The sequence below is a fragment of the Anas platyrhynchos genome, chromosome 7 (assembly GCF_047663525.1).
Source record: "Anas platyrhynchos isolate ZD024472 breed Pekin duck chromosome 7, IASCAAS_PekinDuck_T2T, whole genome shotgun sequence".
NCBI classification, from domain to species: Eukaryota; Metazoa; Chordata; class Aves; order Anseriformes; family Anatidae; genus Anas; species Anas platyrhynchos.
This window is the reverse complement of record NC_092593.1, coordinates 2,136,600-2,161,790: the sequence shown is the minus strand read 5'-3', so window position 1 is coordinate 2,161,790 and position 25,191 is coordinate 2,136,600. Positions and strand designations below refer to the sequence as shown.

The 25,191-nt window shown below is 52.3% G+C and overlaps 1 protein-coding gene across 9 annotated transcripts in view; it reads left to right on the top strand.

Annotated features, from left to right (window-relative positions):
* The window catches only part of FMNL2 (formin like 2), a 102,752-nt gene that overhangs the window by 34,525 nt on the left and 43,036 nt on the right, over positions 1–25,191 (top strand). For all 9 annotated transcript variants that reach the window (XM_038182398.2, XM_038182396.2, XM_027459526.3 and 6 more), the window contains exons 2-6: positions 9,890–9,973; positions 15,545–15,625; positions 18,059–18,135; positions 19,286–19,369; positions 20,837–20,989. In XM_038182398.2, the coding sequence (XP_038038326.1) occupies positions 9,890–9,973; positions 15,545–15,625; positions 18,059–18,135; positions 19,286–19,369; positions 20,837–20,989 (479 nt within the window). The remainder of the gene's footprint in view (positions 1–9,889; positions 9,974–15,544; positions 15,626–18,058; positions 18,136–19,285; positions 19,370–20,836; positions 20,990–25,191) is intronic.

Genomic DNA, 25,191 nt, shown 5'->3' with positions numbered 1-25,191 from the left:
CCTTTTGCTTTCTGTTCCCTTCGTGCCGGCACCAGCTCATGTGAAAAACACCGACAGCTCTGAGGTTAACGGCCTGGCTTCATCTGGCGTTATTTAGAAGGCTTAAATACAGTCAGAGGAAGATGGAAATAAAATGGATTGTGCCTAGCAGGATTGGTTTAGGAGGATCACCTCCATGCCTGCGTGGCCAATGTGGGACTTCCACGTCTGCGTCTGCACGGGCAGCACGTGCAGCTGCTCCTCGCTGCTGCCATCCTTGGAAATGCAGGAGGAGGGAAGTTTGCTCACCCCCTGCCTCTGTGGAGCTTCAGGGACTGGCCCCTTGCCTTGCAGCACAAACCCAGCCCCGAGCTGAGCCGAGCAGCTCGAGCCAGCCCCAGGGAGAGGCGCGGGCTGCCCTGAGATACAGACATCACAGTGACAGCCTCGTTAGCGGAGCAGAAAAGGCAGGCTAATTAGCTGGAGCTGTGCTCAGCGAGGATGCCCAGCTCCGCGTGAAGGACAGGAGCCAGAATTTCCAACCAGAATTTCAATTTTGTGCGTAAGCAGATGTGCATTCCCTTTTCCCCCCCTTTTACGATGAATCCTCCTTCACCTCCTAGGCGGGTGGTGACAGCAGGTGGATGGGGGCAGGCAGCTGAGTCCCCGGCTCTGCTGTCACAGCGTTGTCCCCATCCCTGTCCCCGTCCCCAGCAAGGGCACAGCCTGCCCGTGGTCCTCCTTGTGCACCATGGGTGTTACCTGCGGGTGCTGCGGTGGGGAGGTGTCGATGTGGGTTCAGGATTAATCCTGCTTGTCCCTGTGGTACCGTGCCGCCCCAGAGCCTCTGCCAGCTCATTGCCATGCAGTGCCACGCTGGACTCCTGAGCGAGCTGTTTAACCTCATTGGCATGCCGGGGGCTGCCCGGGCTCCCGGCGTGGGAAGCGGCAGAAAGGCAGAGCTGGATTCACCAGCGAGGTCACCCCGGCAGTCCCGAAGAGCTCAGGCTGCAGTGCGTGCCCGAGGGACTTGGGTGTTAAAAAAGGGGGTTGTGAAACACTCCAGCCCAGCTTCCTCGTGGAGATGGGGACAGGAGAAGCATTGCCTGGCTCCGACCTGCTCAGCCCGTGCTGGGGCTGTGCGGTGGTGGCAGCAGAGCAGCAGCAGCGAGGCAGGAGGTTGGTTTTCCAGCAGGAGGTTGGTTTTCCAGCAGGAGGAATTTTGCTATTCCTGTGCACTCCTTCTTGCTCCGAGCCAGCGAGCAGTGGGCCCTGGGTGTCACCTGCTGTGCCCACGGGGCCACCAGACCCAGCTTCACCCTGCCCGGGGCTCCTCCTGCTCGCTCCTCGCTGCGCTGGGCTCAGCTCCCGACGCTCGGAGCCCCCTGCTCCTTAATTGGGGGTTAATCACAAGAGCATTACCGCTTAATTTGGGGCTCTTAAAGCGCGGCAGAGCCTTCTGGAAAGGCATTAGGTAGCTTAGCCTCCTTTTTCTCCCCCTTCTTTTGTTGATATTTACAGCATCAAGGTCATCACAAGGGAACTGCAGGAGGGGCACGGAGGGATGCATGCTCCGAGCATGGTTTTGGGGGAAGGAGCAGACCTGGGGTAAAACACAGGGTTTTGGTCATTCCCCAGTGCCATCGCTGCAAGACGCGGTGCCCTCCTGCTGCGAGCGGTGCCACCGGTGGCAGCTTGCTCCCCGCCGAATGGAAAGCGCCAGGATTTAGCCCAGGGAGGGAGATTTACGGCCAGGTAGCAGGCAGCCTTCACAGCCTAAGCTAGACGGCAATAAAATAACGTATATATTCACCAAATGTAAACATGACCTCAGCTTCGTTAACACCTGCATCTTGTCTCCACCTCCGTGGCAGCGAGGGGGGGATTTTTGGAGGTTTCAGCAGTGCCGTCACCCACACGGGGCTGTCTGGCATCTCCCTAAGGGCACCCTGCTCGCCTTCAGTGCCTGCTCCAGAGGTGCCCGGTGAGTTTGCTTCGTGCCACTGCCACCCTGGGTGCTGCGGGTGCCTCGGGATCATCCTCCAGACCCCACAGAGCAGCCAAATCCTGCCCTGAGCAGCTCACGGCCGCGCTGAGCTCCAGCAGGAGATGGAGCGTTGCAGGGCAGTGCCCCGTCGTGTTTCTGGTTGGGGTTTATCAGCGCTCATCAAAGGGTTTTTTTTGATGAAAGACGAGCTGCTGCTGTTTATGCTCTCCACATAACGCACTCGGGAAGTCACGGGGCTGGCATCTCAGGGGTTAGCAGGGGAGCTACCTCCGAGATTACAAGATGAAATTAGAAAGGTGTTTGGGGATAAACAGAGGCCATTGTAGGAGGTGTTGCTGACAGGTGAGAAGAGCAGTGGGGATGGGGAAAGGCGACCCTAAGGGGAGCTTGGCTGGGGCTGGAAGAAGCCCTCAGCTGGCCCCCGCGGTGGGACTCCTCTCCTCGTTACCTGCACATCCCGCTGAGTAAGGAACAAAGCTGAGAATAGAAAAAGAAAATGAAATTACATTTAAAAACAGCTTCCCCAATGGCCACACCGTTCTCCAGCGTTTCAGCAAGTGCCTTCCACATGCACGCCTCGGCCTCAAACACCACCTTTTGGGTTCCTGGGCGTGAGGTTGGGCACGGCGTGCCACGGGCAACTCGGTGCTTGCTGTGGGGGTTTGCTGGAGGTGGTTTCGGAGCCGTGCAGCTTCCTGGGCTGGGGAAAAGACAAAATCCATGAAGCGTGAGCCATTCTGGTGCACGCTGGAAACTTCAGCGTGCTGAGCATAAGCAGAAGCCCAGAAAATGTGGTTAGGGCTTTATTTGGAAAAACTTAACCTAGCAGAAACTTTTATGGGAAGGCGCGAACATTTATTGGTCTAGCACCGAGCCGGAGGAGCCGCGTTGGGAAGGCTGCAGGAAAAGAGGTTAAAGAATAACCCAGGCCAGGCAGCCCTGGGATGGGGGGGGTTCCCCAGGGCAGGGTTCAGCAGGGCTTTGCCCCGTGCCCCACAGCTCAGGAGGGTTCCCTCGCAGCAGACCTGGGGCCGGCACCAGCTCCTGGTTTACATTTCGTGCCAAGTTGTCTGGCAGCCTGTGCGCTACATAAAAACTAACGCAGTGCTCGGTTTGACATCTGGGGGGCTGTGCAGGCTCCTTCTCGTGCTGGAGGACGAGCTGGGAGGCCGGGAAGGGGAGCAGGAGCTTCCCAGCGAGGATTTCCCAGCTGCAGACGTGGGCAAGGTCAGGACACGCAAGGACAGCCCGTGGCCATCCGGGAAGGGGACAGGCTGTGTCTGCAGCATTGCCTTGTTGCCCCGTTACTCAGGCAGCTTCCCAGTAAAAAAAAAAAAGCAAAAAGCCAGTAAAAAGCCCCCAGTGAAATGGCTGTGAATTTTCCATCACCGAGGAGGGCGTCCCGGGGGCTTGCAGCACAGTGCAGCCTTGTTCGGTGTTGGTGCGGTGGCTCAGAGGCAGCGCACACAGCAAACCTCGTGGTTCTCGTGTGAGCAGAGGGTTGCTGCTTGGTGGTGCTTGGCTTCACCTGCTTGGTGCAGGCGTTATTAAATGACCTGCAGACTTGAGATAAGGTGGGAAGAGCCTTGGGGGTGGGTTACGAAGCACAGAGTGGTCCTGCTGTAGGAAGAATCCCTCATTCTGGCTCCAGGTCACACACCCGTGGTTGCCTTTGGCTTGCCGTGCGCCTCTTCTGCTGGGTCCCGGCGGTGCCTGCGGTAGCCAGCCCTGGAAATATCCCCAACGGGGAGCAGAGTTTATGGCTCGCCTGTAAAAATTCCCTGGGGTTTGAAGCCTGGCGTATGGGAGCCGTTCCTCCTGTTTACATTTTTTATGTATAACAAGCTTCCAGACGAATTGCTCTCGCCCTCATCAAGTAGAGGAGTGTGGAAAGAGGGGGGTGAAGAGTTTGCAGTTCTCCAGAAGTGCTGATCGCTGCGCTGCTCACCACTGCGTCGTGTTTGCTTGGTCCGAAGGCACCCACTGCACCTCCTGGAGAGCCTCGGCCTCTTGAGCTCTGCACATTTTGTTCGGGTGTCTGGGGGCTTTTGTGTTTGTGTGGTGTTGGTGTGCACATTGTGTCCTGTTTTTTTTTAATTATTTATATTTTTTCTGGACACATTAAAGTAGATCAGTTCAATACCTGTATGCATGACCTTAAAGAACTCAACAGAATGTGTCCATACGCACGCCTGTGTTCATATATGCATATAGGGGAAGAGCTGCAATCATCTATGTGAAATATAGATAAAAACCATCCAAGTTTCCAGTGAACTGAGGCTTTTTAGTTCTCTTGTTCAGGGGCGTTTCTGAGCTACCACCCAAACCTGGCTGTGCCGTTACAGGTTTCTGTGTGATACATCCTTCAAAGGGTAGGTTGAGGAAGGGGTTTGCTTTCTTGGTCATGTTGTAAGTACCCCAGTGTGCAAAATGAAGCCAATTCTGTGCTTTAGAAGCACCCTTTCCATCCCGTGACCTCCTGTTAGTTCAGTAGAGCGATGATAGGAGAGTATGAAAAGAGGAGAGCCTCTGATACCATCGACCCCACAGTTTCCCCATGCCACCTGCACACATGATGGGAGAAGGCTTCTTCCTATCAGCAGTGCTTGTAGCAAGGTGGGAGCTTCAGCTGCCTTAAAAATTCCAGGTAGAGGAAATTTCTCCACCTGCTTTTTTATTGCTTTGCTGAGAGCACGGAGGGGTTTGGGCAGCCACTGCTGGGTGCTGCTGCCCCTCAGGGTGGCTCTTTTGGGACAGAGCGACCGCAAGGCAGCCGCTCGCTGCCAGCCCTGGGACATCTGCTTGTAATTCCTCAGGGATTGTGCTGAGCAGCATCAGGAGGGATGGGAATAAAAGGCCAGGACTGAGCTGGGCACCCAGGAATGTGTGTGGCACGGGGGCATGAGAGGCACCAAGGGGCTGTTTGCACAGCAGAGAGCAGCCACATCCCAGTGCCCCGTGGAAATGCTCTCCCTGCAGATCCAGGGCATGGTTAGTGGCAGAGAGGGCTCGTCAGTGAGAGCATCCGTATGTTTAGATCAAAGACCAGTTGAATAAGAAAAAATAAAAGGGGAGAAGGAGGATTAGAACAATAAGTACATTTAATTTTAGCGTGGATTCCTCATAGAGTCAACACGCCCAGGATTGCTTCACTTGCTTCTAGCTTTCCTAAATAAACACAGCAGAGCGGGGCTGAGAGGTGAAGTCGTGCAGACAGTTACAGAAAGCTCAATTTTCATGTTGTACGGGAATATTGAGGGCTGGTTTAGTGCCTGGGTCCTGGAGTTAAATTTCGGTACTGCACAGAAATACGGAGGGGGTGTTTCAGTGGGCAGCTGTTAGCAGGGAATTCGGTTCCTTTCTGCTCCTGGTTTCTGGAGTGACCCGGGCACCTGGCAGTGCCAAGAAGTGAGCCTGGATCCGCTGATGATCCCAAATTTTCTTCCCAGGCTGTCCCCAGCCAGGAAGGCGCCTGCTTGCTTTCAGCTTTACGAAGCCGGGAGGTATGGATTTGACTTACGGACCAATTTTGGATTTACTTTGTAAGAGCTCACCAGACATTAATAAAAGCTTAAAACAATTCAGACTGCGCCTGAAACCAGTCCTGACCATACCGCAGGCAAAATGAAGGTTGCAGCTCATCACTGTGGAGGCAATGGAGATGAAACCAGGAGAGCCGGAGATGAAAGGCGCTGGGACCAGGCTGTCTGCAGGCTTTAGGAGCGTAGCTGAGGAGCTGCAGAGTAACCTCAGGTTAGGAAATTCCAGCTGGGGACAGGGGGTCCTTGAAGTCTGCAGTTGCTGGGGTGGTGAGCACAAGTTTGGTGTCGGGATGTGAATCTGAATCTCATTTATAAAGGCCAAGAGTTTTGTTTTAGGTGTATTAAGGCCCTGAGCTGTTTCATCAATACTACCACAGAGCCAAAAACTACAGAGGTTTGCTTTTCTCTCTCACCAGTGCTTGTGCAAATCAGAACTAAGCCCAGTCGGAGGAGAGGCAGAAGGAGAAAGTGCGTGGGGAGTTAGGTCCCAGCAATATAAGCCTCCCCGCTGTGTCTCAGCGAGGGCTCGGCGTTAACCTGCGCCCTGCCCTGCCACCATGGGCACTGCAGCTCGGCTTGAGGACACATTCACTGAGCTGAAATGTAATATTACCATTGCACCCCAGTTTTTAAGGCCCCAAACAACGTTTCAGAGCACAAGCTGCGGTGATGTTGAGTTCAAAGGCTGGGAGCCAGCGCCTCAGAGCTGCGGCCAGGCTGAGCCCTGCAGGATGTGGCCGTGCCCCCAGGGCTCCTGGGCACCCCGGGGAGCTCCAGGGAGTAGGAAACGCTTTTTTTTGCTCTTGGAGGCTGGTGTTTTAGGGGTGGCTGCGCTCTAATTGGCTTACTGAAGCATGCAGGGCCTTCCCTGTGAGCGGATGGATTAGGAGGACTCTGCCGTGTTGGAGGCTGGCACGTTAATGTCAGGATTCATAAATAAAAGGGATTTGGACTTAAAGATGATAAGATTAATAAGAAAGAGCAACAGCTTAATGCCGTTAATTAGCAATGCTTATACCTCGGAGTCACTCAGACTGCTGCTGCATTTGTTTCCCAAAACATGAAGCCTTTTAATTCTCTCCAAAACAAGGAGCAAGCCACACAAAGCAGCGTGTGGCTCGGTGCCGCTGGGACCTGCAGCCACGTGCCAGCCCTCCTGGTGGCAGAAATCACCGGAGCTTCTGCGTGTTGTGACATTGCTGTGACAGGAGCTGGTTCGGCCCCTCCTTTCCAGGTATTTCTGTTCCCAAATTGCCGTGTCCCCAGGGCGCTCTGGCCCTCGGTGGCACCTGGCCCGCTGCCGTAGCGTTTTCTGAGCATAACCCTGACCGTGTGCCCCTGTGTGTCCTGCCTGTGCTTCTGCAGGTGCTCTCCTTGTACAGGGTTCCCTTTTTTCTTATAAAGCACTTGCTGGTCCTGAGAGATGCAAACAAACAGCCAGCCTTGGGCCACACGCCCGGGTGATGCATCCGAAGGGGAGCCACAAGTTTTGTGCCCTGAGCAGGGTCCCAGTGCCCCAACCCACAAGCTGCGCTGTTCTCCCACTAAACTCAGGTGCTTTGGCACCTCTAAACCTAGTTTTGATGCCCTTTTCTGCTTTTCTTGGGGCAAGTGAGCTCAGCTCTTGGTGACAAAGCTGTTTTAGGGTGGCCTTAAAACGGGAGGTTCTGTTCCCTGCGTTTTGGGGCTGTGCTCGCTCCTTGGGGAAAGGCTTGGGATTGGGTGGCACTGGTGGTTCTTCAGAGACCTGTGCTGGGTCACTTAACTTAGATTCAGATAAAATCATCAGGAAATGGTCAAAGCAAGGCAGGCGTGTGTGAGGCGTGTCTGTGTGGATCGAGGCCGGCTCTGGACAAGCCCGGGTGCGCAGCGCGGTGCCGAAGCGTCTGGCACGGGCCTCGGAGCCGCTGCTGGGGGGGCCGAGTGGGACAGAGCCGAGTTTTGTTTAATAGGTTCAAAATATACATTTCCTTGATGCGCTGCTGGTTTTATTTTTAACTCCGAAGCAATTTAATATTTTGTAGGCCTGCTAGTATTTCCCCCGGTTTTCCATCTGCTACTGCGATTAATTCAAGGCCGAGCTTTACAATGCCAGTCTGGAGCAAGCGAAATGGAAACCTTACCTATACGACTTGGCACGCGGCAGCAGACATGAATAACTTTGGAATTTGCGGGGAAAAAGAGAAGTTATGTGTGCGAGGAGCCAAAACAGGGCTGGAAGCCGGCCCCTGCAGACGGCAGCGCGGCGTTGGGGTCTGGCCGACTTACGGGGGGAGGCGGTGGAGGTGCTGGTGGAGGAATGGGACGGGTTGTGTGAGCAGTAGCCTCCAAAGCTGCAACGAGGGTAAGGATGGGAAGAGGAATTGCAGGCCCTAGACCTGTAGGTAGCCAAAAAGGACCTGGAGGTGGCAAGATGTCTGAGTCACCTCCCGAAAAGAGAACTGGAGGAGCTGCGGGCACAGGTCACGCTCTGTGTATGGGCAGGGATTGAGGCCGGCTGCACGCACGGGATGCGGAATAATTCTGCCTGCCAGACCAGGGCCATCTAACGTACATGGCAGTAATTGTTGGAAAAAACGAGAGGGTTGTGAATGGCAGCAATTGGCGAAATACAGGAGGTGGCTGTGTGCAGCACAACGATGCGGGGCGAAGGAGGTCACGTTTCGGGATGAGATCAGATTGAAGTCATTTCGAAATGAGCTCACACCAACCTGCTGCCTAGGTCTCGTTCTCCCTGTTTGGGGCTCTCGGCCACGCGGAGCTCTTGCCACGGCTGGGTTCTGCGGAGGTTTCCAGGCTGGTTTCATGTCCGAGTGCCAGCTTGGTTTGGGGAGCTGGTTAGGGACAACAAGTTCACATTTCGGCATGGCGAGCACTGCAGGCAAACAGCGAAGCTCCTCCTGCAGCTGAGGTGTAGTGGAGCTCTGAAATGTGTTTGCATCCTCATGGGGAAGGAATGGCACTCGAAAAAGCCCCAGGAAAAATACCGAGAAGTGCATTAAAATGATAAGAAGAGCTGATAAGGAGTATGCTAAGAGGCTGAGAGAGGAATCGAGGGCAGATAGGATCGCAGCCTATAAATGCTGTCAACATGACAGCATGGATGAGCAAAAAGAAGAGTATTTGTTATCTGATAGAAAAGAGGCTTTGGGAAGAGCAGCTGCAGGTGACGCTCATCCGCTGGGGTGGAGGTAGAGGAGGTCCTGTGGGAGAGCAGCAGGCGCATCTGCGAGATGCAGGAGGCCAGATGAGCTGGAGACCTGTTCTCCTCGCCTTCCTCGGGGATCCTGCAGAGACCGCGAGGTCAGAGGGCGGCCTCGGGTGTCAGAGCATTCCCGGCAGGAAGAGGCGTTTGCAGCCACACCAAAGATTTCAAAAGAAATCTGTGCTGGGGCCGGGAGTGCCTGTGCTCCACGCAGCACGGCCCTGCAGGGAGGTGGCCGCCGTCCTGCTGTGGCTGTCCGCGGCTGTCCCTGGCCAAGGGGGACGTGGGCATGGAGACAAAACCAGCCCAGTGCATTTCTGATAAAGTGCTTCAGAAATACCGATCCCTGCTGCATGACCACTCGACATGCACGTTGAAATTCCTCGGTCACCGCTCCGTGCCGTGCCCGGGACTTCCCCTGTGCCACTTGTGGCCGCGTGGGTGTTCCCAAGGACCCCCAGGACAGGCCGGGTTTGGCAAAGCTGTGAACCTCCTGCACGGGCTGTGAAGGTGCGTCCTGATACAGCAGGGTCTTGGTACCTAACCATGGGTTTATTGAGTACTGCTTCACTGCGGGAGTGTTTATGGAGCAGCCTGTGGTGCTGTGGGTTCCCATCACCTTTCCCAAATGAACCAGGGGAGCGCAGCGCCTGTCAGTGCTGCAGGGCCTGGCACCCCGCTCTGCTCCCAGCAGGGAGCCGGGCTCTGCAACCCAGTGCTTGCGTCCTGGGGGTTAATTCGGGTGACTCCATGGCCAGACGAGCGCGCCGAGGAGAATGTGAGCTGCAGACGGAGAGGTGCTTCATGGCCCTCGTGTTCAGGCACTTGGCCTTCTTGCGCTGCCCTCGGCTGATTGGGAGGCTCTCCAGACGCCGTGTGTGCAGAGCTCTCCAAACGGCGCGTCCGTGCCCTCCTGCTTCCCAGCGCATCCCCGCGGCAGCAGAGGCGTCGCTGGCCCCGCCGTGTGACTCACTGCTGCTTTTGGGGCCAAAGTCGGTGTTGAGAGGGAATGTTTCTGAATAACTCTGTCACCGGGGATTCCCATAAAACAATTAGAGCAACCGCAGCCATGTTGTCTTGGTTTGCCCGTGTCTGACTCCTCCTGCTCCCGAGCCCGCTGTGGTCCCTCACGTTGGTTTCTTTCTCTCCCTGCAGAATGCGATGAACTTGCCGCCCGACAAAGCCCGGCTGCTGCGGCAGTACGACAACGAGAAGAAGTGGGAGCTCATCTGCGACCAGGTAAGGGCGGCCACGAGGGCTTTTAGCAGGCACCCTGTTGAGAGCATGCACTGGTGTTTGGGCAGCGCGCTCCCAGGGCTTAAAAGGGGAGGTCGCAGAGGATTTGAATGGTTTCAAGCACTCATTTTTTTGGCCTCACGCTCCATTGTTGGGAACAGCTCACGGAAGCCTCGTGCTGTGAACGTTGCTTAGTTTGCAAGGCAAAAGCTCGAGCAGACCAACCCTTCATCCCCTCCTGGTGAGTGCTCAGAGCTGGGTCTGTCCCGACCTGTGTAATGCTGAGGAATGGTCTTGACCCAGTGAGCCTCTGGCTTTCCACGTCACGAGCCATTGTCACAGCTGGCGGTCACTGTCACCTTCAGCACAACCTCAGTGGTGATGGTGAACTTCCCTTCACCTGCACAGCACCCTCGGATTCAGCAGCACCATGTGCTGAGGTGTCCTTGGTGTCCGTGGAGTGCAGAGCCTGGCAGTGCTGTGCAGCAGTGAACAGGTTGGCTCTGCCACGGCAAGGAACAGAAGCTGTGTTATTTAGAGCAAGGGAAGCATGCAGAAGGGAGGGCGTGCAGTTGTGAGCCAACAGCAAAATCGGGTCCTGCCATAAACTCCAGAAGTAATGGCTAATGAAAATAATTGATCCCGGACCGACGGAGGGGGATGTTTCCTTGGAAAGTAAACACAGAGGTACCAGGATGAGAGTTTGGCAGAAGGTGCAGTCACGCTGTGAGGTCAGGAACATCATAACAAACAGATTCGTGAGACATTTCCTTTTCATCCATCTCAGCGGCGGAGCCTCTGATGAGATCCAATTACCCCGCAGGAAAGCTGAGTAAAGAATTGCTCGCTTTTTCCACGAGTTTGCTCTGCAGAAAACCTAAAGCACCGAGCTATTTTAAAGTTTCGCTGCAGCCAGACGCCGAACAAATTGCTTAATCTGCTGCGAGCGATTTGCTTCTCCCTGGCTGCGTGCTTGGAGCGTGCCCATCCAGCGCGGGGACGTGCGGGCTGGGCAGGGGCAGGGGCAGGGGCAGGCAGCAGCGCTGAGATCACAGCCCTGGTGTGCACACCCACCCTCCTCAGCACAGCTGCTGCTGATTCACCGAGCTCTGCAGCAGGACAGGAGGGGCGGGTGGGTGGAAACACAGCAAAAGGAGTTTGCAGCACCTGCAGTGCTCCCCAGGGACACGGGGATCCGCTCCCCGCTGCTCCGAGAAGGGGACGCAGCACGAGGCAGGAGCCTCGCTGGGACTGGACATCACACCTTTATTTTGGTTGCTGGAGGACAGAGGCTGTCAGGGAATATAGCAGCTTGCAGGCTGCTCTCTTACCTTCCTGTGCTGGCGTGCAGCTTGTCGGGAAGGGAAAAGAACCCGAAGTTACTGTGAAGGGGCAGTTTTCAGTGCTCTGTAAGGCCCTGGCTGTTCGACTCTGAAACATTTTGAGACTGCTAAAGGAGAGAATTCGGCCCAGAAAAGTAACTCTTACTTTGAAAAAAAGTGAGATTAAAAACCAGGGGAGCTACTGGTCTCATGCTTAATAGGAATAATAATAATAATAATTATTATTATTATTATTATTTCAAGTCTGCTTTGGTTAGGTTTCTGCCCTTTCTGGTGAGTCACTGCAAGGGTTGCTGGGCTGGTTGTGGGGACTCATCCCGGGTGGTATTCTCTGTTCCTTTGTCTATAAAACTTGGAAGTCATTTACGCTTTGCTGTGGCTTTCCTGGAGCTCGCTGCCCTGCCTCTCTGGCTTGACCAAGGAATAAATTTGAGGAGGAGGAGAGCGAAACCAGTATTCCTACTGCTGCTCACACGTCTGCATGATCCTGACAGTGTGTCAGCGAGGTGGGGTAGGCAGGGAGGCGACCTCGGTCCCAGGGGGAGCTAAAAATCTAAGCAGGACGGGTAAAAGCTCGGGGAGGGTGCACGGGGAGGTGGCAGAAGCTCACTTGGTGGCTGTGGGCTGGCAAGGAGTGAGACCTGGAGAGAAAACCCCGAGGAGCCTCGTTGGAGAGCTCCAGCCCTCGCCTTCCTACCTGCAGCATCCCCGGAGGGGCCGAGCCGGGGGTCGTTAGGGAAGGACAATTAATTAATTCCCTGCGGCTGGGTGCTGGTTCTCCAGCCTGGAGAGGTTTTCCAGCTCTGCCTGGTGGTACCCCGGGCGTTTCGGTCCCACAGCGTGTGGTGAAGTGTTGGAGGGGACAGGGATGCTGAGGGCGAGGCTGGGAGCATCGTAGGAAGTTCTTCATTGCCCTCTAATGGCAAACCATGGCGGGGCAGAGACCGGGGCCTCCCTTGGAGGAGCTGGGGGCGTGTGGGGAGGGAATGGAGGGACCCAAGGTGGACACGGTGTGAGTGACACCCCAAATACCTTCACCATAGGAAACCCTTGTTTTGTGCACCAGTGAATCTCTCGCCTCGCTTGTTTTTTTGTTTAAAGAACCCAAAGTGGGTAAAATACGGCACCCTGCCTGCTCACCCGGGGGATGTGAATGCTAAGAATGAAAGGAGCTAGCGAGGGCAGGGCGGTGATCACAGCGTAACTCACTAATGCAGGAAATGTCCTGAACGGGTTTGGAAGGAGAAGACCTCTGGAAAAGCCACAGCTTCCTGGTTTCGGGATAAATACGTTTCCCAGATCTGGGTGAGCAAGGGATGTATCGAGTTCTCCTTAGCATCGCATCGAAGGGGAAGCGCAGAAATCCAGCAGTTCCTCTTGGCTGCTGCAATCAAGCCCTCCACCCCTCCCTTTTATTTTTTTTTTTTATCCATCAGGAAAAGAAAGTGCTAATGCTGGAGGCTGCTGGTGAAGGAAGCACAGGAGCAGCGTTGTGCTGCCCCAGCTGAAGCCTTTCCCCGAATTCCCCTCATTTATTGCTCCGAGGGGACGCGCTGGGGCGAGCTCATCGCGGCGTCTGGCAGCGCTCCTCAGCAAGTTTTGGGGGAAGAAAGGGCCTTTTATTCTTGCAGGATGGATTTACATGCTAGGTGGCTGACGAAGGCGGGGTGGGGTTATTGTGGGTCCGTGCCTTTCTCGTTTCGGGGCTGTAGGTAGGGTTGGTGCTCCCGAGTCACACAGTGCAGATAAAAAAAGGCGTTTTGTTGGGTTTTGATAACTTTTGATAACTAACCCGGTAGTGTCCCAGCCCTGGTGTCACCCACTGGCTTGTTCTGTGTGCTCAGTGAAATTTGGAAAGATGAATTTAGATTTTAAACTTTTAATGTGTGTGGTAAAAACCCCTTACCTCCCGGTTCAGGTAGCGTGAAACTGCTGCCCGTATGCATTTTTATTTGGAAAGCAGATTTGGCCGATGAGCAATTACGGACTGCCAGAAGAGGAGAGGAGGAGAAGACAGCAAAAAGCACCAGGTTTTAGCTCGTTATTTATGGTCCTTAAGGAAAGTGCATTAGGCACGGACAGCAGTGCCTCGGTGGTAGCGGGGCGTGTGTTTGCCTCGCCGATGAAGTAGATGCTCACAGGGCGACACTGAAGGCTGGTCCCTCGTGACCTTCCAAGGCAGAAAAAGCACTTCAAGGGCCAAATCTGCCCTGGCAGGTGCAAACAGTGGCGTTTGGACTTGGTATCTCCGGAGCTAATACAAAACTGTGGTGGGGGAAAGAGAAGTGGTGCTGGTCTCCAAGGTTCGGATCCCTCTGGTAACGCTCCTGCCCTGCCATGGGCCACGCTCTCATTTACAGCAAAGTGCCGTTTCTGTCCATCTGCCAGAGCAAAGAACTTTTAAAATGAGTTAATGGATGGAATTACTTCTAAATAACTTGTATTCCTGCCCACTGTAAAGCCACGGTTGACGCTGTCCCATGAGGGCTGTAAGCGTCAACGCGAAGCTGCCCCAAGTGCTCTGCACCGAGTGCGTGAATTAAGCCAGCAGTTCAGGTACTCTGAGTATTGACAGCTTAATCTTTGACATGATTTACTTGATGTACTTTTATTTTCTTCTGTGTACATCTGCCAACGTTGGTGGGTGTTCCTGCTTTCCCCCTTCCCCTCCATCGTGTCTGTTTTCTAAGTGCAGGGGGGCACGAAGGGCACTGAGCGGTGCGAGGTGGAGGACACGGCACGGGGTGGCACGGGAGTGACAGGGGTCCTGGGCTTCCCTTTTTCCAGGGAGCTGCCCACCAAGAGCTCTTTGCAGAGCTGCTTTGAGATAAAAAGGAAATGCCAAATCCCAGGACTCTCAGTTTGCCCCGTACATCTGTATGAAGGTGCGCGGAAGAAAAATTGTTAAAAAAGAGGAGAGAAATGTCTGCTTCTGTCTTTCAGAGCTGTAGCCCAGGGCTGGGGGACCACTGGGTAGATTTATTGGTCCATTTTCTTTTTCTGACCATGATATATTACTTTTTTTTTTACAGCAAGCAGCAAGATAATAACAGGAACAAGTTTTGGTGTTCAGACAGTGCGTCCTGGTCACTGGGCAGCAGCGCGCTCTTCGTTATGAAATAACTTCCAGATAATGTAGTCAAAATTGCATCCTGACCGAATAAGTGGGGGTTTCAAATATCAGTTATAAAATGCGAAGCTGTAACATCAGGAGGAAATTGTTATGAGATCTTTCCTCAAGGGAGAGGGCAGAATAGTTTAAAATTCTTCCAAGCTACAAATAGTATCAGGACTTGGGGTAATGCTCTTAGCAGGTCTGGACGCAGCGCGCTCCTTGCAGCTTGTGCTTCACAGCAGCTTTACAGAATAAATGTCAGCCTGGCCGGGCAAAAGCAAGCAGAGACCAAGAGGGACTCGAAATACAGATGGTTTGAAGGTTTTTGATATTATGAGAGGTTTTCAAAGCGGTCGGTACGCCCTGGAGAGGAGTGCGGGTGACGGCACGCGGCGTGCCAGCCTGGCCCAGCTGCGATGCCCCTCTCTGCTCTTAGGGAATCTGATGGGTGAGTTGTGGGAAGGTGGATGGAATAAAATCAACTGCAGTTGAGCAGTTCTTGTGCCTGGAGGAGGTACATGTGCTCGATTGTACCCACTCATCATGGCACAGGCACAAGTAGAGTTAAACAGTACCTGTCAAAATACCACTTGTCTACTGCTAACGTACTGCTCTTGCATTTATTTTTCCAAAATCCAAATAACAAAATAAAGCTTCTTCTGTGAATGGACCACGCAGTGTGTTTTTGGGCTCGTTCCAAATGACAGAAAGGTGCCTCAGCTCTTGTGGTGACGGCTCTCAGTCCGACATGGACACGCGCTCGCTCTCCAGCCCCTCTCTTTCCTCGCAGTGCTCTGGCTGCCAGAAGCCCTTTGTTTGCAGATGTGTTTGTTTATACGTGTAACCAAAACCATCGAATGTGCAGGACAGGTTTTTACGCCTCCTATATAAATATCAAATTTCAGAAAATCAAGACGCATGTAAATACCTGGGATTTGCATGCACATTGTATATGCGTAGGTTAAGTATTTATGCATATAGGGCATGCACATACAAATTCATCTTATACATACGTCCTGTTTAAATATGTATGTGTGTGCATGCATTTCACGCGTATAAGAAGTAAATACAGCAATGTTATCAAATGGCTGATGTTTGTTCTTACATCCTTTGCAGGAAAGATTTCAAGTGAAGAACCCTCCGCACACGTACATCCAGAAGTTGAAGGGCTATCTGGACCCGGCAGTGACCAGGAAGGTGAGGAGCGTCCTGTTTCCTCTCATCCTCTCGTCCTTGTTCCTCCACGAGGATGGTCCTGGGGTCCCAGTTCCTTCCTGCCTTTGTGTGGAGGCTCTGTGAGAGGAGCTGAGAAAAGTCTTGGAGATGTAACAAAACGCAGAGACAAACAAAGAGAAATTGGAAAGGCGCTGCGGTTTGTGCAGCTTGGAAAGAGGAGCAGATGTTGCAAAGAAAGGGACGATCTGACACATGAAACAAATAGTTTTAATAACTTTAGCTTCAATAAATAGCCTGACAAATTGTCGCTGAGCTACGCTCTAGGTCTGCCTTTCCTCGTGGGCAGTGCTGGTGGCAGGTAAACTGCAGCTCGGAGCTGTTCTCGGCATTCAGCTGGAGGGATTGGGTTCTGCTGGCACGAGAGAGCCTCACGCATCCTTCTGCCTAATATTCATCCAGAATTGTCTGCTAATGACTCACAAAAGACTCGGGCACTCCACCTGGCCTTTCAAAGATGCTTTTGTTGGGGTGGACACCAACCAACCCTCTGGAGGAGTGAGATGTGTAGTGCTGGGCACAGCATCACGGGAACGTGGGCATCCCCGAGCGAGGCTTCTGCACCAGCAGGGACCTGTGCCTGGTGCTGACAGTTCTGCACCACCCTCATGGGCTTAGAAATAGCTGCCAGGGGTCTTAGAAGTGTAAATCTACATCCTGTTCAGAGGACGGTCACTCAACCTTTGGTATTTAAGCACTGTGGACATCAGCTCATATCCTGTGCCGATAGTTCCAATAGCCCCCAAAACCCAGCACGCAGCAGTTCCTGCCATTGACTGCTCCTCTTGTCCTCCACAGTCGCTGCTTTGTGCTGCCCTGCAATTAGCCGAGCTGGGTGCCCCGCAGTAAAACACAGATCCTGACAAATGCTGCGAGCCAGGGCCAGCTCGGGGGGCGGCCGGGACGCAGCGCTGCTCCTGCAGACACAGCGCCGAGCCCTCCCTGCCCTAATGCCTCCTGACAGGGCTGCTCTTGTCGGGGGCTGCGGCGAGGAATAGGAAGCCATTTAGGAGGAAACCTTTAAAATTTGCCCGTAGCTGATTGTAGGTTTTTGTCGTTTGTTTTATTTATTTATTTAAAAAAAAAGCTGAACGGGGGTCTTTGTGTTTTTCTCCTGCAGGGTTTTGAAATTCGTTTTGTGTGTTTGGCTTCGCTCTGCGGTTAGTCCCTGGGCACACATTGAAGCCTTTCTTACCCTAATACTACTATAGGAGTCCCATGACAAATGACAAAACCGAAGGAGCCTAAAAATAGCCCCATTGAGTTCCTCTCTTTTGTCGCATTATTCTGCATCACCAGCAGCCTTCCCTCAGCCTGGGCTGCGTGTCGGAAAGATTTACAAACGGGCTCCTGGACGGATGCTGGATGCTGTGGGCAGGGCTGGGGTTACCGGGGCTGTGCCCGTGATCGGGGCTGGCTCAGGGTTTTTGCTGCTAAATCCCTGCATGGCCAAGGGCTGGTGGCTCCCAGCGCTGCTGTGAGCCGTGCACTTGGGCTGGGAGCTGGGACTGTGATGGGCTTCTCATCCGAGCTGAACTTTGAAACAGGAAAATTAAAAGAGTGGTGATCCTGTGCTTGCCCTGGCCCACCCAGCAGTGACCCAGCTCGCGGTGCTCCCCGGGGGCCAGTCCCTCTCCTGCAGCAGCCTCGCTGTGTCCTGGATGTTAACAAACCTTCCCAGACTCGTCCAGCTCTGCCTGACTCGATTTGGGTGTGCACTTCGAGGTCTCCTGCCATTGCCAGAGCCTGCTCCGAGCCCTGGGGTGCCGTGGGGCTCTTCCTGCATCACGGGGAGGTTTTGCCAGGCAGTCCCTTCTCCTCCTGCACGGGGATGACACAAAACATCATCTTCTTCGTACTGCCCAGCATTTTGCTTCTGCCATTTCATGGCCTCTTCCCAGCTTTTAACTTTGCAGATACAATTTTGCATGCATGAAGTACCAAAACCTGCAGATAGTAGCACATGTGTAGCTCATTACTGCCTCGCACCCACAGATTTGGTAATTAGACAGAAATTACGGCAGCATTTTGGTGTGGGTGTAAGGTCACAAAAGTGAGATTAAAACATATGGCTGGGAGTGACGTCCAAGCACCGTAGATCTCAGTGGAGAGGTTGTTGCTAAAACAAAGCTTGTATTGTAAAGAAATGTGTATTTATCCACAGGCTTTTCATTTTCTTAATCCTGGAAGCTCAAAATATACACGGGAACAGAAGTTATTTTTCTGTTTGTTTTTGTTGACTGCCTGCCTGTTGTTGTTGCGTTCCTCGGGATTTAAGGGAGGTTCTCAGTTTGCCTGAATGTTTCATGTGCTCAATCTGTGCTGTAGGAGATGCTGGCATTTTTAATAGCATCACAGAAGTCTAAGTGCTGTTCTTGCCTTCTCACTCCATTACAGAAATTCAGAAGACGAGTCCAAGAGTCTACTCAAGTACTCCGAGAACTGGAAATTTCTTTGAGAACGAATCACATTGGGTGAGGATTTTTGATGACCTTTTGATGGCCTTACTAGATTTGCACCTACTGATGGATGTCTTTCAGAAAACATCTCTGCATGCTAGGCAGTGGTACCACTTATATTGGTTGTTAAATCCTGAAGGGCTCAGGTAAGGGGTAGCTGGGTGTCTCAGGAGAAAATTCAGCCTTAATCCTTTCACGATAGGGTTAATCCACGTCTCTGTGAAGGCCGTCAAGAGATTGCTGCTCACCCGAAGTAAGTCAGGGCAAAAGTGAGAATAATTGGGTCTAGAATAGTACTAGCGCTGCAGCTATAAAAATCTGTATATTAAAACATGCTGGTTTATAGCTGAACATGATACAGTTCGCGAAGCCTGGCTGTAAGTAACGTTGCCAGCATTTTGCTTTCACAAAGCAGAAAATTCTTCTCAAATAGCACAAGTAAGAGCATGGCCAGGACTCCAGGTTTTTATTGAACGGGCCGTCTCAGTGCGCATTTCTGCCCGTTTCATCTGTCTGCTCGAGGCCTCGGCACAGGAAGCCTCAGTGTGTCGACCAGAAAGGCTCTGCGTAATTGTCGGACTGAAATTCACGGCAAGAGGTCAGCGCTTTTTAAAAAGGAGAAGGCCAAAATGACTGCTAAACGTGCACCTGGGCTGTCAGAGCCGGGCCGTGCTGCTATTACTCTTCCACATGTGTGCTGTCCGTATGCACCTGAAAGACTGCCAGAGGCCGGGGTGTGGAAAATAAACACGAGAAGTGCTGGAGGACAAACCAGAGGACAGACGTGGTCCCTGCTTGGGAACCATGGAGCACGGAGGAGGAGTTGGGCAGCTGAGCTCTGCAGGACATCCATGGCCCTTGGTATTTATTAGGCCAAACGTCTAGCTGCTGGGTGTGCATTGGAGAGGGGGTTTTATGGTTTTGAGGTGCAGTGTTTTTCTTGTCCAAGCACTGCAAAAAGGCTCGTTTCAGTACATTTGTAAAGTCCTCTAAATAAAAAACTTCTGTTTTTTCAAAGTCCTCTTTTCCTCAGTGAGAAAGAAGAGCTTTAACTCAGCAGTCCCATCTTTGCTGCAGTGGCTGTGTCTTCAGTTTCTGTGAAAAGAATTCCGGTAACTGCACAAAACCAGTGACATGCTCTGACGTCTCATGATTTTTCCAACAGATGGGTCAGGGAGTTCTTGAATGAGGAAAACAAAGGCCTGGATGTCCTGGTGGAGTACTTGTCGTTCGCACAGTACGCGGTCACGTAAGTAAGACTTGCCTCCTACTCACTGGGCTTGCGGGGCTAAGCAAAACCCCCAGGAGAGGGAAATGCTGATGGGATGCTTGATGAGATGCTCGATGAGATGCTCGATGAGATGCTCGATGAGATGCTCAGCTTCTCCTGTAGCAGGGCTGCCATGCACAGTGCCAGAGCTTGGCCCAGTACCGTGTACCTACTGCAGAGCAGGAGCAGAGAAAATGGTAACACTAGTCCTAAACTATTGAATTATAGCATCCTATAGAGGAAAAAAAAACACTTTAACCTTTGTGATTATTTATCTTTAAGGCTTTACTGGTGTTTTTTAGCCTTGGTGGCCTCTGACTGTCATAGGGTACAGTGCAAAAGCGATTCAAGGAATGTATGGAAAGATGCAGACTTCCTTAGAAATAGGTTTGTGATTAGTGCCCAACCCCAAGCAGTGTAATACTGCCTGCCTTGTTCAAAGCACCATCCCCACAGTACCACTACTCACACAGCTCCTGGCAGGCAAAGGCACCTTTGTTTTGTGTGCCCACAGGCTTTCCATTCGCTGTATTGTAGCATTAGATTTTTATGTAAAATTGTATGAAACTAAGTGGTGGGTTACAGATACCATTGTAGCTGGGAGCTCAAGCCGAGTGGAGCTGATGTTTTATTTTTAAAAAAGATGCCGTCAGACGTATATATTGCCATCGCACAGAGCAGGACTGTTGGTGGAGTTGCAGTTGAATCAATGAAACAAAATTATATGTTTGAAAATGTTACTAACACTGGAAAAAACTGTGCGCAGCAAAAAGATGTTCTTGTATAAAGACTTTGTTCCTAAAATTATACAAATGTACGCAAGTTAGCCTGCTGGGTTTTTTCCCTCTCTAACGTGGTGAACATGAGTAATAACCTCAAAAACTGCAAGGGGAACAAGCAATTTTTGCTTGAAAGAGCAGTACGATGGGCAGTGAATCAGAAATCAGAGAAAATCTGTAATGATTATGGTAATGTATCGCATATGCGAGCAGATTAGCGAGGGCCAGCAAGGCAGTGTAAATGCTCAGTCACATACTGATGGAGGAAACTGAAGTAGTACTTGCACAGCGTATTGATTTATTGCAATAAAATGGAGACAGCTTGAAGTATTCTCCTTCTTTCCTTCAAGGCATTGCTGCTCATCTGCAAAGTGGCCAATGTTGTATTTATTTGACATGGGAGTAGAATAATACGTAGCTGTTTGATCCCTCTCAAACCGAGCGCTCGTGTGGTGAGCTTCTCCCTTTGTCGAGGTCCAGATTTGCAGCAGAATGTGTGGAAGCTCGCTCTGAATTGCAGCTGAAGGGAAATTAGTTTGCGGTGCTTTCTTCCTTTCTTGTTGTAATCTTCTGGGACCTGCTAAGTCTGCAGATGTTTAACAGGAAGGGAAGCGCTCTGTGCATCTTTGCTGTCTAACCCAGCTTTGGAATTTCTATTTCCTTGCAGCTTTGACTTTGAGAGTTTGGAGAACAACGTGGAAAACTCCATGGACAAGTCCAAACCTTGGAGCCGATCTATTGAGGACCTGCACCGAGGCAGCAATTTACCCTCGCCAGTTGGCAACAGCATCTCCCGCTCGGGCAGGCACTCCACGTTACGGTAAGGCCCCGAAGCAGGCAGCAGGTGACCTGCAAGCAGCGAGTGCCCGAGTGAGAAGAGTCAGCATGGTTTTCCAATTAGGCTGTTTTTCATCTTCACGTGTCGTTGTGCTGTCGGTTTTGAGGTGGAAAGAAGTGCTAAGCCAGTACCACGGGGCAGCATCGCACAGCGATTGAGGAAATGAAACGAATCAGGCTGCCTCCCTTTCCAGTGGCAGAATGATCTAAGGGTGCGTGCTATGTTTCCGTCAGGTACAGTGTGACTTGCACAGAGGAAGCAATCACTCTTCTCCAAAGAGTACCTCAGGATTTCCATGGGCCCAGCCAGGCTGGAGCTCTGATCTGGTGTCTCATCCAAAAAGGTCTCTTCCAGCAGCACAGCCCGTCCGTGCTGCCACGAACAAGATTTATGTTTTAAAGGCCACTTCCATGCTTCAAACCTGATGTTAATTTGAGCACCGCCCCGGGCTTTACTATGAAGTCTCTCTTTCCAAATACCATTTGTGTTTTTTTTTAGTTTGTGGAAAAGGCAGGATCCCTTCCCAAGACTGAACGTCAGTCAGCTCCGTTACAGGACCTTGCATTCCTACAATCCTTCACTATTACAAGGCATGCTGAGAGCATCTTCAGGCTGGCAGGACAGTACTCAGCAGTACTCAGGGGCACAGCTCGGAGTGCTGAGGGGGATTGACTCTGTGCACGTTTTGATCTTTGGGGCTTTTGTAGAGCTTTGCTGTGAGCATAAAGGAGTCCTACAGAGCTGGAAGCAGTGGGGACCTGCAGATTTTTTCTGTGTCTTCCAGTCGAGGTTCAGTTCTGGTTTGTCACTCAATGCTCACGTTGGCTTTTTAGTTCCTGTTCAGTGGCTGCCATCCTCCTACAGCCTGAGTGGTGGCGGGTGCGAGATCTGGAATGTATCAAAGACATCAGGGAGAAAGTGGGGAGGAGGAGGCAGACACACAGCTCTGGCAAAGAGATACAGGCTGTGGAGTGCGGCAAAAGCACTTGACTAGTTTTTTTTTTTTTCTGATGCTGCAAAGGTGATTTCAGTGCTTGTGGTGTGTGCTTTGATTTCTACCTACTTCAACAGAGCAGGCAGGGTCTTGTGTTTGGAGGATGTCTGATCCTGCTCTCAGTTATTCCAGAAATGCCTAAGTCAGGTATACATTACATGTCTCTTAATTTTCTTTCTCTTCATTTTCTTTCATCCTTTTTCTTTTTCCTTTTTTTTTTTTCATATCCCCCTCTCATCTTTTATTTTCCATTTCAATGTCTCCTTCCTCACGTCCACCCTTTCCCTCCCTTCTTCAAATGTCCTTCCCCAATTCTCCTTTCTGCATCCTTCCCTCCTCTGTCCTCCCCCCCTCTTCGTGTACCATCAGATCGGTTTCTCTGCCCGAGCAACTTCAGTCCAAACGCCGCCAGAGCTGCTTTTCACCCTCCTGCCTCTGGAGCGGCTTCACTTTGCGCTCTGCTGATGAGGCTTCGAGCCGGAAAACCTCGTAAGTGCCAGGAGTGAGGGCGCACGCAGCACGGGCTGTGCCGTGCATGGGAGCTGCTCCCATGCCCTATAATCCGAGAACCACACATCTTGGTAAGCCTCGGTGGGAGATGGCAGCCTCCAAGATGTGTGCTTATCGCATTATGACTTCAAAGCGCAGTGTGCTTCCGCAGAGCGGGGTTTTCTAGAAGAGGCTGAAATGCTTTTACCTTGACCAGGACCTTTGGGCAGGAGCTGTGGGACAGGACCAGCACCTTTGATGTGTTTGTTCTGTAGTGGGGACGGTGTGTATTAGGAACAGGGAAAGGTACAAGTGGGTGGGAAGTTTTAAGAGTTGGTCTTTGATTAGTTTTTGATTAATTAATAAACATTGGTCAACAGAAATGGAATCTTCTCCTAAGAACCAGGTAGGGTCTCCACAGGAGGGTGTGCAGGACTGCATTTGTCGAAGTTACTGCCCCGTGCAGGGCAGGGAGTGTGCCTGAGGCATGGAGGGAGACCCAAGCCCCAGGTTCTCCTCTGTGGAAGCTCCTGTCCTGTCCTTGCTGGGCAGCCCATGTACAGGGAGACAGGAGGAAGGGGGCCTCCTTTTGGGGTGAAAAGGGATGGATCCGACAATCGCAACAGGGTAATGTAAAATTTAGGAACTAGACTCGTCCCTGCCATGCCAGTATGAAAAATGAGAACATGCTCGGCCTGGATTCCCTTTTATTAAACACCATGATCTGGGGAGATGTCTCCCAAACTAAGTTAACCGCAGGTCAGGTGCTGTGCAATCTCATCTGCAATCTCATCTGTAGTCTGGTGGCACTGAGGTGGCACAGGGGCTGTCCCCTCGAGGCACCTGCTTTCTCCCTGTCCTCTTTCCCCACCCTGTGCATCTTTGGGCGCTCTCGGTTTCATTTCTGTGTGCAGCACCTCCCCCAGTTAGATCCTGACATCTTTTTCGGGCAGGCGAGGGGCTCCTGCCAGCTCTCACACGTGGTTTCCTCGATTTTGGTGCCTGCCTGGCAGCGCCACACCGCTGGCTTGCCAGCCCATCCTCAGGGGACGGTGCCACCCCCAGGGCCCTGCAGCTGGTGTGCCCTGAACCCATTACATTGCAGGAGCCGGGCTAGGAGATAAGCACAGAGTAACCCTGGCAGGGCGATGCCCTCGTACGCCTGCAGACACCACATCCCCATCGCAGTGAGCGGCTCCTCGCACACGGCCAGGACTGGGTGCCCTGCCACGAAGCCTTCCTGGCTTTCTGTGCTCCCCTCTGCGTGGCTGAGGCTCTCCGTTTGCACGCTGTAACTTTACTCGACTTCCTGGAGCTCTTTTTAGCAGTGCTAGACCTTGCCAATTCCCCGCTCGGAGCTGTTTCCTTGGCAACTGAGATTTTTTTTTTTAAAAAGAGGCACGGGGATTTGGGAGGCAAGCACCAAAATGAGGGTAGAAGGATAAAACCGGGGATGAATCTTTGGGGATTTTATTGCTGCTCTTTTTTTATTTTTTATTCTGAACAGAGCATTGCTCACACGTGAGAGCTAGACCCTCCTCCCAGATAAATATTCAGAATGACTTCGCAGCGTCCCAGGCCATTAGAAATTCCCTTTCTTCTGAGCCTAATACTTCGTTTTTTTATATGGATTGAACTCGGAAACTTATTTTTGTTTCCAGAATCTGCAGAGTTCGTAGTGAGACAGCAGTCCAGACAGACGTATCGTAATCCATAAATGGGTTTAAAAGCATTCAGGAACTGGGCTGTGCTCTGGCACGGCTTCTCGTGCCGCAGCGATTCAGCGCGGGCTCTGCCACTTCCACTTCCACTCCGTGGGGAGCAGCTGACGGACACCGTGCACTCTGTCAGGCACTTGCTGATTTAGCTGAGCGTGTTTTCAGAGCACTCAGCTGCCCCTCCTGGGATTTTCTGCTTTCTTGACCGAGGGACCTGAAGGTCTCGGTGCCTGCTCCCGTGCCCAAAGCCCGGTGGGACGCGCACGGTGTGGCCGTGCCGAGGGCTCCCCAGGGTGTGCTTACAGCCTGGGAGAGGGGAAGAAGAGTTGGGGAAGGCCAAACCAGACTGCTACAATTTTTCTTAAGCAGCAAAGGTCCCTGCAGCATTATGGATTACTGATTTTCCCAGATTTTTTTGAGAAGAAGACAAAAACCGGAGGCCCAAAGTGATTTATTCTCTCCACACGTGCAGCTCAAAACCAGCTTCGTTGCCCTTGTTTGAAATGCCAGAAAAGAAACATTTTGGGCGCCAGGGCCACCTGCTCTGTCACACCCAGACGAATATTTTTGCCCTTGCATGGGCAGAGGACCCAATTGCAGCTTCCTTGTTCCCGTCCTTGTTCCTTCCTCTGCGGAGGCTGCAAGTTCCAGGTCCCCGCGGAGAAATGCAAAGTTGGCAGGAAATTTCCCCCCCTTCAAAGTCCCTCTCTGCCATTAGAGCAATGTTTGTAATGCAAACACCACCTCCTCCAAAGCACCAAAATCCCAGTGGGAAGCAGGAGCCCTGGCACACGCAGAGCTGGGAGAGCTGCCGGGAGCCACCTGGGGCCGTCCTCTGCTCCCACCAGGAGGGAGCCAGCGGGACACACGAGGGTGTAGTGCTCTGCAGCAGAAAACAGGATAAAAATGGTGAGAGACAGCAGCTGTAGCTTGGGTTTGCTTTAATGCTGTGTGTTGGAAGCCTGCACAATTGGATCAAGCAT